General features: G+C 37.1%; 1 protein-coding gene across 1 annotated transcript; it reads left to right on the top strand.

Moving 5' to 3' along the window:
• Positions 1 to 7351: 7351 nt before the first annotated feature.
• Positions 7352 to 16835, top strand: LOC123875471 (RING finger protein nhl-1-like). Its single transcript, XM_045921316.1, has 9 exons — positions 7352 to 7593; positions 8354 to 8475; positions 9082 to 9347; positions 10426 to 10545; positions 12109 to 12324; positions 12751 to 12965; positions 13482 to 13708; positions 14923 to 15089; positions 15507 to 16835. Exons 1-9 carry the CDS (start codon positions 7403 to 7405, stop codon positions 15981 to 15983), a joined length of 2001 nt encoding a protein of 666 aa, XP_045777272.1. The 5' UTR covers positions 7352 to 7402; the 3' UTR covers positions 15984 to 16835.
• The last annotated feature ends 1399 nt before the right edge of the window (positions 16836 to 18234 follow it).

Below are 18234 nucleotides of genomic sequence, written 5' to 3'. Positions count from 1 at the left end.
AAAATAAGATAACTAAACCAAGTGGGGTATCATATGAAAGGACTCTACTTGTACTTACATTCTAAAACTGATTATTATTTATTTTAAGCGTAATAGTATTTGATTTATCGTGCAAAATGTCGGAAAAAGCCCCGAGTAGGTACGGAACCCTCGATGCGCGAGTCTGAGTCGCACTTGGCTGGTTTTTTATTATTAGTTTGTACTAGATGAAGCCCCTGATCTTGTCCACGTGGATGTAGGTTTTTTAAAATCCCCCGAGAAATCTTTGACTTTCCGAGATAATAGTAGCTTATGACCGTCTGCAACGAGATGCAAACTATTGTTTGTACCAAATTTCATAGCATGGTATCCATGCTATTAAATTGTAATTTAGGTAAGTATAAGTAGGTAGGTACTTACTCAAGTTTCAAACCATAATCTCGCTCCGCCCGCCCAAATCTATTCAACTGGATCGGATTAACAGGGCTCTCTCCATCACTTACTCCATACAATCGTAGTCCCAATTTCATTTGAATATTAAGCAACCAAAGTCCATGAAATTTTGCAGACATATCCTAGAAACTAATATCTGTGTCTGTGGTGTTTTAGATTTTTTCTAAAAATATGTAGTTTTAAAATTACAGTGGCTCAAAGATTTGTATGTGAATTTTTAAGACCGCGTTTTGAACTTTGAAATCGAATCTTTTAACGGAAATCTGGAAAACTACAGGCATGGATATTATAGTTCCCGGAACGTTTCTACAAAATTCCATTGAGTATGATTGGTTAGTATTCCAATGAGAGACGAACTACGTTTGTATGGAGCGAGTGACGGAGAGACCCCTCTTAATCAGGTCCAGAGTACGGCGCTATAGCTGTCCCAACACCCAGCTTTCATTTCAGATCATGGCGATTGAAATTCAAATGTAAACAGAAACCACTCATTACCCATGTAGGAACAACAATAAATAATTCATTTTACGCCCCATTGTTGTGTTAATTACCCGCTCAACCCACATAGGGTGAAAAGGCTAAGGCTGAGATTTATAAAACTTTAATATTTTTGTTAAAAATTAAAATGAAAATATTTTAAAATTAGCAATAATGCCTATCTCTGAATTTCATACTGGATACAAAACACGAGCCGCGCACCACCTCCTTTTTAGTAAGTAAATAAAAAACCGGCCAAGTGCGAGTCAGACTCGCGCACCGAGGGTTCCGTACTCGGGTATTTTTCCGATATTTTGCCCGATAAATCAAAAACTACTATGCTTAAAAATGAATAAAAATCTGTTTTAGAAGGTACAAGTAAAGCCCTTTCATCATATGATACCCCACTTGGTATAGATATCTTACTTTGAAAATTGAAACATATTTTAATTTTTTTTAATGTTATGACCACAAATTCGCAGTTTCAGATTTATTCCTGTACTTGTGCTATAAGACCTACCTACCTGCCAAAATTCATGATTCTAGGTCAACGGGAAGTACCCTATAGGTTTCTTGACAGACACGACAAACAGACAGACAGACGGATAACAAAGTGATCCTATAAGGGTTCCGTTTTTCCTTTTGAGGTACGGAACCCCAAAAATGGATTTGTTATCAAGAAAGACGCCACTTCACTCTGCCAGTGTGCGTTGCGTCTAAGATTTTTAAACTTTTTGACATGAGCCATCCATATCCAGCACAAGTTTACTACGAACTTGCTTTCATGTCTACTTGTATTTTCATAATGAAATATCCCGTTAAATTGCTTTTTGAGACATTAAAAATGCCGTTTCTGACTGGTTTATTTATGTGGCCTATTGCCTAGGCCATGAATGGAGCTTTCTAGGAAATCAATTAAACAAATGACATTCTCGATTAACATACGGGATCTATGACGTGCTTGGCATTTTATTACGAATAGTTAACCTACCCGGTATTCTACTCATGAAACCATTGATATCGATAGGTAGCTATAGATGAATGATCATGAACAAAATGACATCGCTAAAGTGGCCAGGTATTTTTAAAATGAGAGCAAAAATATGCGGTGCCAATGAGGTGCCAATGTGCAGTCACAAAACAATACAAGTGTAAATTAAAAATTTATAACACCCCCGACAAGTGTAGGTTACTGTAACTAGAAAAGAGCTGATAACTTTCAAACGACTGAACCGATTTTCTTGAATTATAGCTAAGAACACTCTCGATCAAGCCACCTTTCAAACAAAAAACCTAAATTAAAATCGGTTCATTAGTTTAGGAGCTACGATGCCACAAACAGATACACAGATACACAGACACACAGATACACAGATACACACTTCAAACTAATAACACCCCTCTTTTTGGGTCGGGGGTTAATAAAGAGTAGACAGTTATTATTATCTACTAGTAGATTAGTAATAGCTCCTACAACGGAAGTATTGGCGTCACTCAGAAAAGCAGGTATTATTTAAATATTTTTATCAAATTATTGGAATGTCCTCTCCAAAACCAACACAAAAAAAACACAAGTTTAATGTGCACGGTTATCCGAGAGTTTTAATCTAAACAAACTAATGCCAACATAAATAATTTAATTAGAGCGTGATTGCTATCACAACATCTAATTATCCAGTTCACAACCCAAATACCGAAAATATGCGATATCGCTCCGAATCTCAGAAGGAGACTGAACTAAAACCTTCGAAACACCCGTATTTATGCAAGTTCAATCTTGTTGGCCTCCTAGCAACAGATTGTATGACATCGAATGAGCCAAATATCGATTTTATCAAACTACCTGCATTAGGTAAATTAATAATTTTATATTATTTTTGACAACTCAAATCAATTTTTAAAAATAACCTTACAGTTCGGCCGTCCTGAATTTAACACGTCCTCGTGTTTCTAATCAATTTTGTCATGTCAGTCGCGGGCTTCCTTGCCCTAAGTCAAATCCAAATCATGGGCTATCCTGCCCTCCGTCAAATCATTAAAACCTACCCTTGAACTGCCGAACTCTCAGTTTTAATATCAAGTCAACAATAAATCCAAACGACTAACTTCTCATTCGATGTATACAAAATCTGAACCACTCATTGCAAATTACTTTCCAATTCACAAAAGACTAAATTATTAAAAAAAAACTAAAAATTTTAATCACCAAATCAAACTCAATAAAAATTTTAATCAAATGTGGGTTGTTTACAAAAAGATACCAAAGCGAAATTAAGACAACGTGAGACACATCCCACTTCTGAATTATTGGCGTCACTCAGAAAAGCAGGTATTATTTAAATATTTTTATCAAATTATTGGAATGTCCTCTCCAAAACCAACACAAAAAAAACACAAGTTTAATGTGCACGGTTATCCGAGAGTTTTAATCTAAACAAACTAATGCCAACATAAATAATTTAATTAGAGCGTGATTGCTATCACAACATCTAATTATCCAGTTCACAACCCAAATACCGAAAATATGCGATATCGCTCCGAATCTCAGAAGGAGACTGAACTAAAACCTTCGAAACACCCGTATTTATGCAAGTTCAATCTTGTTGGCCTCCTAGCAACAGATTGTATGACATCGAATGAGCCAAATATCGATTTTATCAAACTACCTGCATTAGGTAAATTAATAATTTTATATTATTCTTGACAACTCAAATCAATTTTTAAAAATAACCTTACAGAAGATACCTACCAAAGTATTTATACTTACTTCAACTCTAGATTAGTTGAAGTATAAATACTTTGGTAGGAAGTTTTCTGCCGGACATTATTTTTGCTTACTCCAAGATACTTACTTGTACCTACCTAGTGGGTGGAAAACCCATAGCATAGCATGACCACATTTCTCTCTAATCGTTTCTTATTTTCCTTGATAGTTGAGATTATCTAGGTACATTTAAAAATAGTATGAGCTATGTACACATTAATTTATACCTACATATTATACAAGGATTAAGTAAGTAACTTTCTTAAACCTACCTAATAAACTTATCTTCTAAGTACCTATGTTATTTTGTTTTTTCCTTAGCAAAGATTAAATACATTTTATGTACTTTAAATTCATGTCATGGACATGGAATAGCAAGATAGGCTAAGATGAAACTACCTGATATGGATAACCGCCAATTTAAGCCACTAGTAGAAACTACAGTGCGTAAAGGATTTAGAACTTAAAGCTCTGGACATAGATAACGCGAGACACCAACGCGGCAGGATGCGCGACGATACCGCGACGTCGTGGATACAACACTACTATGGATCTATTTTGGTACTTATACATTTTTATGTAAATTTGGTGTACAATAAAGAAAATTTTACTTCTAGTTTACGTTACTCCTAGACATCTGAAATATCTACAAGAAGAGACAGATAGCAGGTATAAGGTATAAAGACAACAACACTACATAGGATGCCTGCATATTACAGTACTTTTCTACAGCTCGGGATGCGAAAGGTAGGTTGATGTATCAATCATGCGACGAAAGAGACACGTCTGCTCTTGATATCACCAAATAGATCGATAGATCACTAACTGCGCAGGTTCAACTTCAAAGTTCTTTTCTTTTCTTTTTTTTCTTCTCTGCAGTGATATGAAGACATTCAGTCACTTGGTCTCTTAATAGGTCTTCTAGGAGGCCATCTATAGTTGTATTGTTATCAAGCATTGCTAATTGCTACTGTCGCGCGCTGTGTGACCAGATCCTTATTCTGGTTCAAATAGAACTCAACTTATTTCTATGTTACTCCACATTGTAGCTCCATATCATAAATACGAAAGTGTGTTCGTTTGTTGGTTTGTCCTTCAATCCTAGAGAGTGACTTACGATTGTTTATCCCGGAAAATCAAACAGTTCGCACCGGATTTTACAAACATAAATCCACGAGTACGAAGTTGCGGGCATCAGCTAGTTATTTATAATCTTTGTGTGATCAACAGAATTATAAAGTTGAAGAAAAACATGTAGGTAGGTACCCTGAAGCAAATACCTACTTCATGGTGGTGGTAGAGCTTTCAAATTCCTGAAACGCAACGCATCGGCGGTACCTCTGGTGCTACAAATCATGGGTGTCGGTAATCACTTAACACCAGGTGATCCGCCTGTTCGTTTGCTCGCTACTTTTTATAAAAAATAAATAAAATAAAACTGACTGAAGACATTTTCTACCCGTACCCAAAGATATTATATAACTCCAGAAAGGCAAAACTCCCAATTATTTTTTTAAAGTGAAGAAAAATTCGTACACTTGTGCGTGTGACACTCGTAGGACGCAGACCACATAGAGGCACGAGGTTTTCGCGCTTTTTAACCGACTTCGAAAAAAGAAGGAGGTTCTCAATTCGTCGGAATCTTTTTTTTTGACATTCCACGAGCGTGCTTCAAATATGCTAGGCCCTACCTAGCATTGCCATCGTAAATTTAAAATCTCTGAAAATTTAGTACAGTTAAGTACTTTACAGGTGTAATGTTTCAAAGAGATAGCCCGCTTATATGAATACTTACCTACTAAAAGGCACAGGTATTTTTTAGTTTAGCGACAGAGTTAACAAAGATGAATCCTAATATTATGGCCCACTGCCGTTGAAAGATGCAAGCAGCTTAAGTCTAAAACCTGCGTTTCTAATCCTATATAGGTACACAGGTGCATTATGTACATATACAGATTAATATTATATGGCTTACTTACCTACATCAATGTTTTAATTGGCAAATGGCGAGTTGAAATCTTGCTAAGCCTGATCCTGTGACTAATACGGTCAGTTTCATATTTCTTTAAATAGCTATCTGGGCTTCTATGTATGACCCACGGAATTCAGAATAAATAAGTATAGAAATGCTAAGAGTGTGAGATTACATGAATGCATGTTGTAAAATCAAACGTACCTACGACACATTAGACATTTGGAGGAAGAAAACTGCATCTCCGCTGGATAATTAAGCTTGACCAAGCAAGAGTTCACCCAGGGCTGTAGCGCGTGATGATGATTGGATACCTACCTCGAGGTATAAATGAGATAGTTCTTTCGAATTTCTTTTGTTTGTGAGTTGTTAAAAATTACCGACTACCATTTCTATCGTCTTGTTTAGACCACTTCGGTATAAACCTATTAAATAAAGAACCATTAAAAGGTAACTGCTTTCTAAGGGTCAAGACATTCATATTCAAATGTTTAACACTAGCCTTTGGCTTTCATCTTTCTTCGCCTGAGTGAAGTTCAAACACGCACCTATTTGAAGTTCAAAAGGACGGAACTATATTGAATTATTAAGAAGTAGGTAACTACCTACGTACTAACTATATATTTTCTTCAATTTACTAACCAAAGTTGAAGCAATGGATACTTTGATAATATACGGACATACATACACAGAAGTATGACTGGCTTTGCAATTATCAAATTACGCTAAACGACTTTTATCTCAATAAAAATAGACCCAAGAATTGTTATAGGATGCGACTTCTATTCAATTTCAGAATATCAAACATGCGTCTGGAACTTAGAAACGTGTGCTTATTATCCTTAAAGTAGGAGCTCGTATGAGGACGTTGTAATATATACTTAATTGAATTGAAATAAAATATGGCAACCTAAAAGCCTACATTTTATACTTTCTCGCCGTATTTCCATATTATCCGTGTCTGGTCACATTTGTAAAGAATTTCGATAACTTACAACAATTTATTTTAGCCTTACGCATTTTGTTTAGAAAGAATCCCTTGCTCAACGACCATTGCTCAGCACCATGAATTAGATGTTTTCAATATTAATATTCATGAATTCTATAAACTATGTACCTATATGTAACCCCTGACTCAGTATGCGATTTGGCTTTGCTGTAAGCATACTGAGCATGTACATACGACTCCGTCATCATCAGTCGGATTTTAATCTAAACCTTTTTTTTATAGTGAGATATCCACAGATAAAGAAAAACACTTACGATACCAGGTGTTATCAAATAGGTGTATTTAAAAACGTTCTTATTAGATACTGCCCGCGGCCTCATCCGCGTGGATTTAGGTTTTTTAAATGTCCCATCTTTGATTTTCCAGGATAAAAAGTAGCTTTCCTATCCCCATCCATATCGGAGATCCAAGCGATATCTGTAGCAAAGTTCGTCAACATCGATTTAACGGATAGGCTTTCAAAAATCCTGCGGGATCTATTTGATTTTTCGGGATAAAAACCCATGCCCGTCGCTGAGATTCAACTATAATTACCTTTATTTCATCAAAATATTGAAGTTCAATGCTACAAACTTAATTATCAAAATGTACCTATTACTTAGGTAAGTATGTCCCAGAAGTACTTGCTATCTTATCAGTTATTGACTAGTACCTAATCGTTATTTGAAATCGGTGTAATCTAGTTTGTTATTTTATAACTGATATTGATTCAGTATTAATTGTTCAATGCTTTTAAAAAGGTGTCAAAATGGCGGAAAAAGTGAAGAAAAGGCCTAGTTTCTTTCTTAGTTTCAAAAGGTTTAGCAGTCATAGAGAAGACACTGGAGTTCCGGCTACTCCGGTATCGCAGGCAGCACCACCAATGTATAGATCAACAAGTCAGATGGGATCTCGACAAATTAATTCTACTACGCCAGACAATTCGAAATTCAGTCGGAAGTAAGTCGTATACTTATCATCATCATCAATCCATCGCTGGCTCACTACTGAGCACGGATCTCCTCTCAGAATGAGAAGGGTTTAGTCTACCACGCTAGCCAAGTGCGAATTGGCAGACTTCACACACTTTTGTGAACATTATGAAGAACGATTATAGAGAAAAATCTTAGTAAAGTGGGTACTTACCTTTAAAGAGAACAAGCCCTCTTTGTCGCTGCAGTTTTAGGTTGAAATCTATAGAGATTTGAATTTGCTTAGCCCTAATTCACACGAGCGTTAAAAAAGCGTTGCGTTAAAACCCAGCGTTGCGCTGGAAATACAACAGTGCGCGATAAAAAAGCGTTGACGTGTGAACAGATACTTGGGAATGCATTTTCTATTTGAACGCTTTTTGAACGGACGTTAAGAAAGCTTTTTTTCCCAAGTCCAAGTATCTGTTCACACGTCAACGGTTCTTTAACGCGGCACTTTGCATTTTCAACAACGCTTTTTAACGCTCGTACGAATTAGGGCTAAGGCTTAAGTTCCAGTTAAAACGAGACAGACTTATACCAGCGGTATAACGCTGTCTCGTTAAAGTCAAAGTGCGCCTCAGACACCTATCTCGTATATGACCTGGCTCAGTCGCAATCACCACACTGCCAAGCGACTCAATAGAATTTCCAGGTTACTTAGGTTCGTGGCCTCTCAAGAAGCATTTCCATTGTGGGCTGCATCGTTTACCGACATACATGGAATTTTATTATTTAAATTGTCGTAGATTTTCTGGTGGCATCAAAGATTTGATTCAGTGCGCCCTGTGCCTGGAAATCCTCACCAAACCTAAGATGTTGCCGTGCCAGCATACTTTCTGCTGTGCTTGTCTCAAAATTTATGTTGCAGGTGAGTTTTTGAATATACCTACATCTAAATTTATTAGAACATCTCATTATCATACAGTCATCGTCGGCTCACTACTGAGTATGGGTCTCCTCAAAATAAGAAGGGTTGGTCATGGTCTACCACGAAGGACAAGTGCGGATGGGCAGACTAGAACATCAACTTACCATCTACTTATTCATTGCCCTTGATACATCCATCTTAAGATCCGCTGGTAAAAATGCTTGCGCTATTTTACCAGAAGAAAAACCAAGTCAAGAGAGATCTGTCTATCTCTGTTCTTATGATTTATGAATATCTGCAATTTTCGATCCTCTACTTCTTAATATATTCTTCTTACTTCTTCTCACACCTTCATTTCAGCAATGATACCTAATTTTCATTTTCAAATATAGGCAGGTATATAATATTCATAGGTAGTATCAAACTGATTTGTATTGTACCTCATGTAGGTATATCTGTGAATCGCACTGTACTACAACTCAGTAATAAACGGATCGTCTAAGTAAGCGATTGTTTATTGCTCATACATATCACAAACACTTCAGATATATAATATTCGTGGTCAGGCGTTGAATTTGCTTCATTTAACAATTCCTGAAATTTCAGATCTTCCAATAATCAACTGTCCGATCTGCCGTACGCGAATACAAGTCCACAGTACAGATTTCGTAGAAGAGCTTCCATCTAACCTGTACATAGATACATTGCTGGCCATGGTTGGTGTTAACGAGGATAAGAAGAAGCCAGATACCCCTCCGTCGCCGATGAACAACATGCAGAGTGTGGAGCTGTTCGCTGCTGGTGTGAGGTGTTCCCATTGTCGATCGATATGCGATGACTTGGACATATCCAACTGTGAACATTGCAAATCGGTACGTAATCGACGGTTATTAGGGCAAATATTGTAGTTGTAGACTTGTAATAACTGTTAAGGGCCACGATAGCCCAGCAGTTAGTGGTTACAACGTCCGCCTCCTATTCACGTTACGTTGGGGTTAGATCCTGGGTACGAATGTCTAACTTTTCGGAACGGAATCGGCCTAATGCCTATCATAAACCTGAGACTAATAAACCATAATAAATATTTGAAATACTTAGTCGATGAAATTGACGTAATTACTAAAACAGACGGCAAAAAAATATTATATTAGGTACAGAAAGCGTACATGAAAGATCTGGGGCATAGCAAAATATTGTTGTCATAGATATACCTACATTATCATACGAACATTTCAGAATTGCACATGATGCTGACATATTTTTCTTTTATTTATAGTAAGTGTACCTACTAGTAGGTACCTAACTATTTTGGAACATTACTATTGTGTTTTAACAATAAAGCACTTATCTTTAAGGAAGTGCTTGTACATTAAGTATAATTCATGATGATTATTACGATAGTATAATGTAATAAATAATTAGATATTAAACCCAGTGATGTAATAATCACTTTAATACAGGATTCACGACCATATAAGGCCGTGATCATAGTAATTATAGCTAGGTAGGTAAGTATCACTTATTAGAAACATCAAAACAATAGCTATTCCAAAGTTACATTGACTCAATTTTGTAATCATATTGTCCTCAATTCCGGTTAAAAAGAATCTGCAACAGTAGGTACCTATAGACTAAAGGTGCCTACTTAATCATTGTCATTTTCATTGTTTATCATTGTATCAAAAATATACATGAATTAATAAAATGATATCTAACTATGTCTAACCCAGGACTGCCTACGTGCTTTACTAATTGTGAGTCACATCAATTTGTTTATTTACAGTGTCATAAATAAGGATTTTTTTTAATATTTCGGAATACCAGACTAATGGAATCAAACTGGGCATTTTTATTACCAAATATTTTGTATGGACGACCCTTAAAAAAACATGGAAGGCAACTAGGTACGAACAAAAGAGACAAAATCAATGTTAAAAAAAATTGTTACAGAATTTCTGCAAAGTTTGCTGGTTGCAGCATTTGGCAGACATGAGAACCCAGATTGGATCGATTTTGAAAGAACTTGACTCTGCTGCAAGTCGACTTGAACATAAAATTGAACACTATGAGGTAACTAAAGACCCCTTAAGTTTTGATAGGACCTGCAGCTCGCTCCAGCAATGTGCGGGACCTCAATAGCTTTTATACATGGCATAATTTTGTATATAAAATCTTTGAAAAGAGCAACCGCCGAGTTTCTTGCTGGTTCTTCTCGGTAGGAAAGGCATTTCGAACCTGTGGTAGATGCTTATGACGATTCAAAAGAACTTGTGAAAAACTAATTGAATAAAAATAATTTGAATTTAAGCTTCAATCAAAGGTCGACGCTTAGGACTAACTTATATTATAACAGGCGAACTATGCTGCATTATTTTCGGATGCTTATCAAAATTTTATGAATTTCTATGATAGCGCTGCAGTGGTTGATACAATTTTAGGTAAGGTTAGGAGGTTTTGGGCGCCTATTACTACTGACAGTCTTTAACCGCTGCCTTTAAAATCACTTCGTCTTCATAGTTTAATACAGATACCTACTATGAAAGAAACCGATCCTATTGTTCGATTCATAGTAGACTAAGGGTGGACTAAAATTCGAAATTTCAGCTTTTATCAAGTCCCACCAGCTCTTGCGTCATGCTGTCCTTTCGTCCAACTTTTTCAGTAGGCAAACAAAAAACGTTTTTAGCACGGTTTGGTAAGTTTTCAGTAGGGCTTGTACCTAACTGTGGGTTCGTATCTACGTTACTGAAGATCTCAATTTAAAAATGTGATTAGCGTCAGCAGCGTCGAGCACACCATAATATAATGTTTCGATGCGTCTAATGCGGCCAATCTATTTGTAAATTTGATAATTTTATTAAATCACAGTTTTTTCCTTTGTTATCTTGATTATTATTCTTGTTTTGTTTGATATTGATATCTGTCCGTGTTACCTACCTACCTACTTCAAAAACTGCGCTTAATATCCTTAGTCCTTATCATTAGATTGTTTTTAACTTGTAATGACCGATTCAATTGTATTTGTTTTTTCCAAAACAAATAAGTACCTATCTATAGTGTATGTACTTCAAAGTCTAGAAGATATATTTTTATGTTTGGCCGATCGAACCGCGCTGTGTGGATCGTCTTAAAAGGGGTCTCTCCGTCACTCGCTTCATACAAACGTAGTTCCAATTTCATTTGAATATTAAGCAAACAAAATCCATGAAATTTTGCAGACATATTCTAGAAACTAATATCTATGTCTGTGGTTTTCCAGATTTCTGTTAAAATATTCGGTTTCAAAGTTACGCGGTCTTATAAATTCACATACAAATCTTTGAGCCCCTGTAATTTGAAAACTACATATTTAAAAAAAAATCTAAAACACCACAGGTACAGATATTAGTTACTAGAATATGCCTGCAAAATTTCATGGACTTTGGTTGCTTAATATTTAAATGAAATTGGGACTACGATTGTATGGAGTTAGTGACAGAGAGAGCCCTGTTAAGACTGGTCTTCTGTCGTACCTACCCATCACGACATGCTGGTCCAGCTCAATGTGTTTGCACCTCTACTATGAAGGCAAAAGGGAGTTTTAGTCTTATATTTTTTAAATGTGCTTAATTTACCTAATCCTCAACTTTACAGGACAGATTCGACCGTATCATCGAACAGATAAACTCGACAGCGGAAGAAAAGATCAATGCTATCCTCCAAGGAAAGATGGAGTTGCTGAGAGAAGCATCGGAGTTGCAGAAGTTGGGTGATATGACGGCTTTGGGATTGAAGTCGTCTTTGGGTGAAGCTCGCGATGTCGCTAAACGTGCTATGAACATGAGGGAGAATGTTGATGATGAAGAGCAGGTTTGTGAGATTTTAGGAAACTGAGAACATTTTGACAGTAGATAGACCGTGCTTTGGGATTGAAGTCGTCTTTGGCTGAGGCCAGTTCCCTCATATTAATAGCTCGTTTAGCTACATCTAAACGAGCTATTAATATGAGGGAGAATGTTGATGATAAGGTGCAGGGTCGTGGAGTTTTCGAAACTTAGAACTCATTCGACAGTAGATAGGTGCTTTGGAATTCAAGTCATCTTTGGGTAGATGAAGCTAACGTACTTTTGAGCATGAGATCTTTCTGATATAAAGATAAATGAATAATGAATGAATGAGATGATAAAGAATGATGATGATAAAGAGCAGCTTACTGATGTTTTAAGAAACAGAACTCATTTATCGCGAATTTAGCAGCAAGATAGGTCGATTAAAATGTAAAAACCTTTTTTCTAGGTTATGACCTTCATAAATCTTCATACAAACACATTACAACTTCTAACCGAAGTCTCTAAATGGGATTCGGAGAAGTACGCCTTCGATAAAGAGAACTTCCGCATAGAATCTGACTCTACAACGCCTTATGATGCAGAGTCAGATGATCCTCTACCCGAAGCTGCAAAGCAGGACGACCCTATGGAGAGTGAAGCAAGCTTATCTCTGCATTATAGGTAAGTCATTAAAGATATGGCTAATAATAATTAAGTAATTATGAATCGAATTATATAGTTTTGAAAGCTTCATGTGCCATGGGAGAAGTGAACCTTCGACAAAGAGAACTTCCGCATATAAACTGACTCTACCATAAATATGATGCGGAATCAGATGGTCCTTTCCCCGAAACTGCAAATGGAGAGCTATAATAATAATTAGACTGTTCAAAATATAGTATCTAATAAAAATACTGTTTTTGGTTATTAAGGTAAAGGTAAGGTAATTTTCAACCCTATTGATAAATTCTGGAATTTGGACCAGATATTGATTTGTACAAATCTTGTTTGGCAGACGTACGATGCTATTTCTAGGAAAATTTTGCCCTTTCAGGCAGAATACGGATACAAAGTCAATTTAATTCGCCATTGCATTCTTGCTCTCGTCTCTGGATTGAAGTCGAAAACGAACCGAAATTTCTACTTTTAGCAAAAGTATAGGTAATACCTATCTGACTATTATCATCAATGTTCTAGATCACGCAACTTCATCCCGCACTACATATGGCGTAAAACGTCCCGTCCTTCCGGAGTCGGCATCAGTCCATGGAACAACCACCTCTACATCTGCGGCATGGACAGCCACAGCGTGCTGGTGGTGGAGCGCGCGCAAGCCAAGATCGTCACCAGGCTCTCCTGTGACGAGATGCTGTGCCCCGTGCATATTGCGTTTATGAAGAGCTTGGGCGAGATTTATGTGACAGGTTTGTCATTTTTAGGGTTCCGTACCTCAAAAGGAAAAACGAAACCCTTAAATACCTATAGGATCACTTTGTTGTCTATCTGTCTGTCCGTCTGTCGTGTCAGTCAAGAAAACCTATAGGGTACTTCCCATTGATCTAGACACATGAAATTTGGCAGGTCGGTATGGCTTATAGCACAAGTAAAGGAAAAAATCCGAAACTCGTGAATTTGTGGTTATATCACGCAAAAAAAATATTAATTCACTAAATCACTAAATGGCGCAAACCGTTATTAACTTGCGAAATCAATACTAATATTATAAATGCGAAAGTGTGTCTGTCTGTCTATCTGTCTGCTACCTTTTCACGGTCCAACAGTTTAACCGATTCTGGCGCAATCTTAGGTATATTCCGGGGACGGACATAGGCTACTTTTTATCCCGGAAAATCAAACAGTTTCCATGGGATCTTTAAAAACCTAAATCCACGCGAACGAAGTCGCGGGCATCCTCTTGTGTTTTTATACTTCTACTCCTCAAAACTTTGGCCCCTACAGATTTAAATTTAAACATGATGAGTAGGTATGTGCATGAAAAGTGTTTGACGAGTCGTTTGAATATCCGGCACCGGTCCGCGCGTGCCATGAATATTTAAAGCAAAATTGCATTTTCAGCGATTTGCTTCGGATATTTAAATACCCACTTGACAGTTGACATCATTGGAACCTACACTTTGGAGAAAGTTTTACCCTTTTCAACCTTATAATTAACTAGGTACTAGGAACTTACAAAATGCTAAATTAAGCTGAAATCTTGGATCTTGAAAATAGCGAAAAATTCCGAGTAGTGCGACTATAAATACAACAAAAGAACCAAAAATTCAAAATTACAAAATCTTTAGTATGTATGCATGTTTTTAGTAGTAATAATAAAATCATCCCAATCAAGGTTCTAAATATTTCTTCTAGCTGCCAAGAAGAGTTTTGGGGATAACGGATCTCCCTGTCTCACTCCTTTAGATATTAGAAATTCACCCAGCGACTCTGTCTTAACTGCCTGTTAGTATATACTAGACTGCGATCTCACCTGGTGGTGAGTGATGATGCAGTCTAAGATGGAAGCGGGTTAACTTGGAAGGGATATAGCAGTTTCATTAAATACATTCCCCTCTCATTTAGGTACCTATTTCGTATTATTGTGAGGTCAAATTACTTACCAACAATAACATTGTTCTAGATAAATGGAAGCATTGTGTCCACGTGTTCTCAAAGGACGGCGACTACCTCCGGTCTTTAGGTCAGAAGGGCAGCCGGGCTGGCATGTTCCGATCGCCAGAGGGCATAGCGACTGACAACGCTCAACACCACATTTACGTCGTCGACACTGGGAACGATAGAGTTCAGGTATGGTTAGCATTTTTAGGGTTCCGTAGCCAAATGGTAAAAAACGGAACCCTTATGGATTCGTCTGTCTGGATGGATGTCTGTCTGTCTCTTTGTCTGTCCGTATGTCACAGCCACTTTTTTCCGAAACTATAAAAACTATACTGTTGAAACTTGGTAAGTAGTTTCTGTGAACCACATTAAGATTTTCACACAAAAATAGAAAAAAAAACAATAAATTTTGAGGGTTCCCCATACTTAGAACTAAAACTCAAAATATTTATACTGAGTTTTTTACTGAGTTTATCTTCTATGGATAGGTCTTCAAAAATGATATTGAGGTTTCTAATAATATCATTAGAAATTAGGTTCTGACAACTTACTCTAAACTAAGGTAAAACTAATCTACTCACAGGATACTCAAATATCTACTTACAGGTCATCGAGACTGACGGAAAATTCGTAGACCAATACGGAGTAGCGACCAAACAGCAAGCAATGCACACATCTAGCGTTTGGGAGACTAAGGAAATGTTGTGCACAGAATTCAACGGACCCACCGCAGTCGCCATAACCAACGACCGCGTAATCGTTCTCGACAGTGGAAACCGACGAGTCAAGGTTTATAATAAACAAGATAAGAGCAAAATCGTAGAGTTCGGCTCGTTAGGGCAAAGAAAAGGGCAATTCAGACAACCAGAATGCTTAGCTGTCGATCCTATGGGTTTTATCCTAGTAGGGGATTCTGGTAACTGTCGCGTACAAGTTTTTAGGCCTAACGGACAATTGGTAAGGGTATTCGGAAGGTTGGGCAGTGAACCTGGCAAGTTTGGGTGGATTTCTGGTATCTATGTGACGAAGCAATTGGATATCATTGTTAGTGATACGAAGAATCATAGCGTTAATTTCTTTTAGTGTATGTTGAAACAACAGGTTGAGATGGCAATCGGAGTATGAGGCGGGGAACGCCACGCACACTCGCTCGTCACGCGCGCTATCTCACACCGGATTAGCGCGTCCCCTTGATTGCCATCTCGACCTGTCGCGAACTATACATACCTAGATAAGAATACATACCAGCGATCCAAGTCATATGGAATGTACCTACTAGAATGTGAAAATATTGTGTTACTAGAATAACATTTTGGTGACTGAACTAAATCCAGTGGTTAATCCAGTCCACTAATCCATACTAATATTATATACGAAAGTGTCTGTGTGTGTCTGGTAACTGTTCACACCATCGTGCGTTTAGCCGATTTTGGCGAAAGGTTACCTACATTTACTACCTGGGAATGGGCAAAGACTACTTTTAGACCTGGTATATTAAAGAGTTCCTATGGGATTTTTTAAAAGCCTAATTCTACGTGTACCAAATTGTGGGCATCATCTTTTTGGCACAGAGGTAGCTTGCATCCGTATACGGCAATAATCTACTTTACCCCTAATTTGTACTTTTTATCCCAAAATTGAAGGTTCTTTGAGATTTTAAACCTAAATCCACGCTGACGAAGTCGCGGACATCATCTTAGCCTGTAAAATAGTGTTGCGAGCGAAATTATCGATAGTTTCTAAAGAATATCGAACTTGGTCTCATATCAATAGCGCTATTGATGTTCGATAGTGTTCTTGATATGGTTGATGTAAAACTATGAATAATTAAACTATCAATGGTTCTACAACACTATTAAATTTTTTAGAATACATTGTAGGTACTCAGGTACTATGTTTTTTTAATATAAATGAAAACCAACTAGTATCAAGACCGGGAGCCGCAGCAGAAATGGCTGAAAACGGCAAGCGGCGCAAGTATGCCTCTCTTATTGAGAGTTACATTTTTGTTCCGTTTGCCGTGGAGACCCTGGGGCCATGGAGTCTTAGTGCAAAGAAATTTTTACGAGACATTTCACCGCGTTTAATAGCCTCATCGGGTGACAGAAGGGCTGGCTCATTTTTTGCGCAACGGATCAGCCTGGCTGTCCAACGCGGAAATGCAGCCAGTATTCTTGGCACCATTCCACGCGGGCATGATTTGTATAGTAATTAGATAAGGCTAGCTTTAAGTTTTATTGTAATATTTTCAATAAAAAAAAAAGTGAAACCAACTTTATTATAACAGAAACGTATTTATTTAAAAAACAAATTTATTAACATTTTGTTAAATCATTTGATTTCATTGGTTTTATTTATTATGTAAAATAAAATACAATAATATATACAAAAGTGTTATTATTATTACCAACCTATCTGTGTTATGAGTATTAATAAATTAAAATATTTACTAAAACTAATAGAACCGTTTTATTGTAGAGATCCCTAATCACATAACGTCTAACATTTATTAGATTTTTTCTATTTAATTTTAATTTTATTTAATAGGTATATTTAATTATTATAAACATAAGTAAATAAATTTTAGGTTAGCACCGAAACACAAAACTGCGTTGCATGTCGCGTCGTGACGCGAATGTATAACGCAAAAAATTGCGATTTCGCGTCGCAAAGCGTCTTGCTCCCTTGGTTTAGGATAACCAATTAACCTCTCGTCTGTTATAGGTATTAAAAATAAATCTCCGTTGTCTGTGTGAAATGACGTCACCTGCGCGCGGGAAGTGAAATTCAAATTGACATACCAAGCAACGCTTGGTACTTTGAACGAAATGAATGACTGTTTATTGTTCGTTATTTATCTGTCTATATTATAATATTAGACTTTAAACTCTATTTCAAGACCAATAAAGCTTAAAATCCAATAAGAGAAGGCAAGGTAGTATAGACATGGATGGCATGGATCCATGACAACACAGACAAGCCGCCCGCAAGGATCCATGCCAACACAGACGAGAGGTTAAACCATTCAGGGACTGTGAACAGTAGATACTGGACGTATTTTTTTTTTTTGTTGAGGGTTCGTTCAGTATCATGGATTGCAAAAAGCGTGTTTATTGTACGTCTATTATTATAAGTAACTTAACGTCGGAAGACCGCGCGATGCAAATCAATTCGTAACTTTTTGCGTAGCGTCATTCGAGCTTGCAGATATTGACGATGCGACGTCGCGTCGCAATTTTGTGTTTTGGCTCTTAATTCCATGATTCCATGGCTGATAGTGACAGGTCGTGCATTAAAGCCAAACAGACTCCCACGAAGCAAATTTTTCATACAA

This window comes from Maniola jurtina, chromosome 20 (assembly GCF_905333055.1).
Source record: "Maniola jurtina chromosome 20, ilManJurt1.1, whole genome shotgun sequence".
Lineage (NCBI taxonomy): Eukaryota > Metazoa > Arthropoda > Insecta > Lepidoptera > Nymphalidae > Maniola > Maniola jurtina.
The sequence above is the reverse complement of the archived record's forward strand: the minus strand, read 5'-3'. Positions and strand labels throughout refer to the sequence as shown.

Bases quoted from the DNA above. Each gene is read 5' to 3' on its own strand.
- LOC123875471 (XM_045921316.1), top strand. From the start codon at position 7,403: ATGGCGGAAAAAGTGAAGAAAAGGCCTAGTTTCTTTCTTAGTTTCAAA. The intron at 8,476-9,081 runs GTGAGTTTTTGA...CTGAAATTTCAG, and splicing joins TCTCAAAATTTATGTTGCAG to ATCTTCCAATAATCAACTGT. The intron at 12,325-12,750 runs GTTTGTGAGATT...CCTTTTTTCTAG, and splicing joins ATGTTGATGATGAAGAGCAG to GTTATGACCTTCATAAATCT.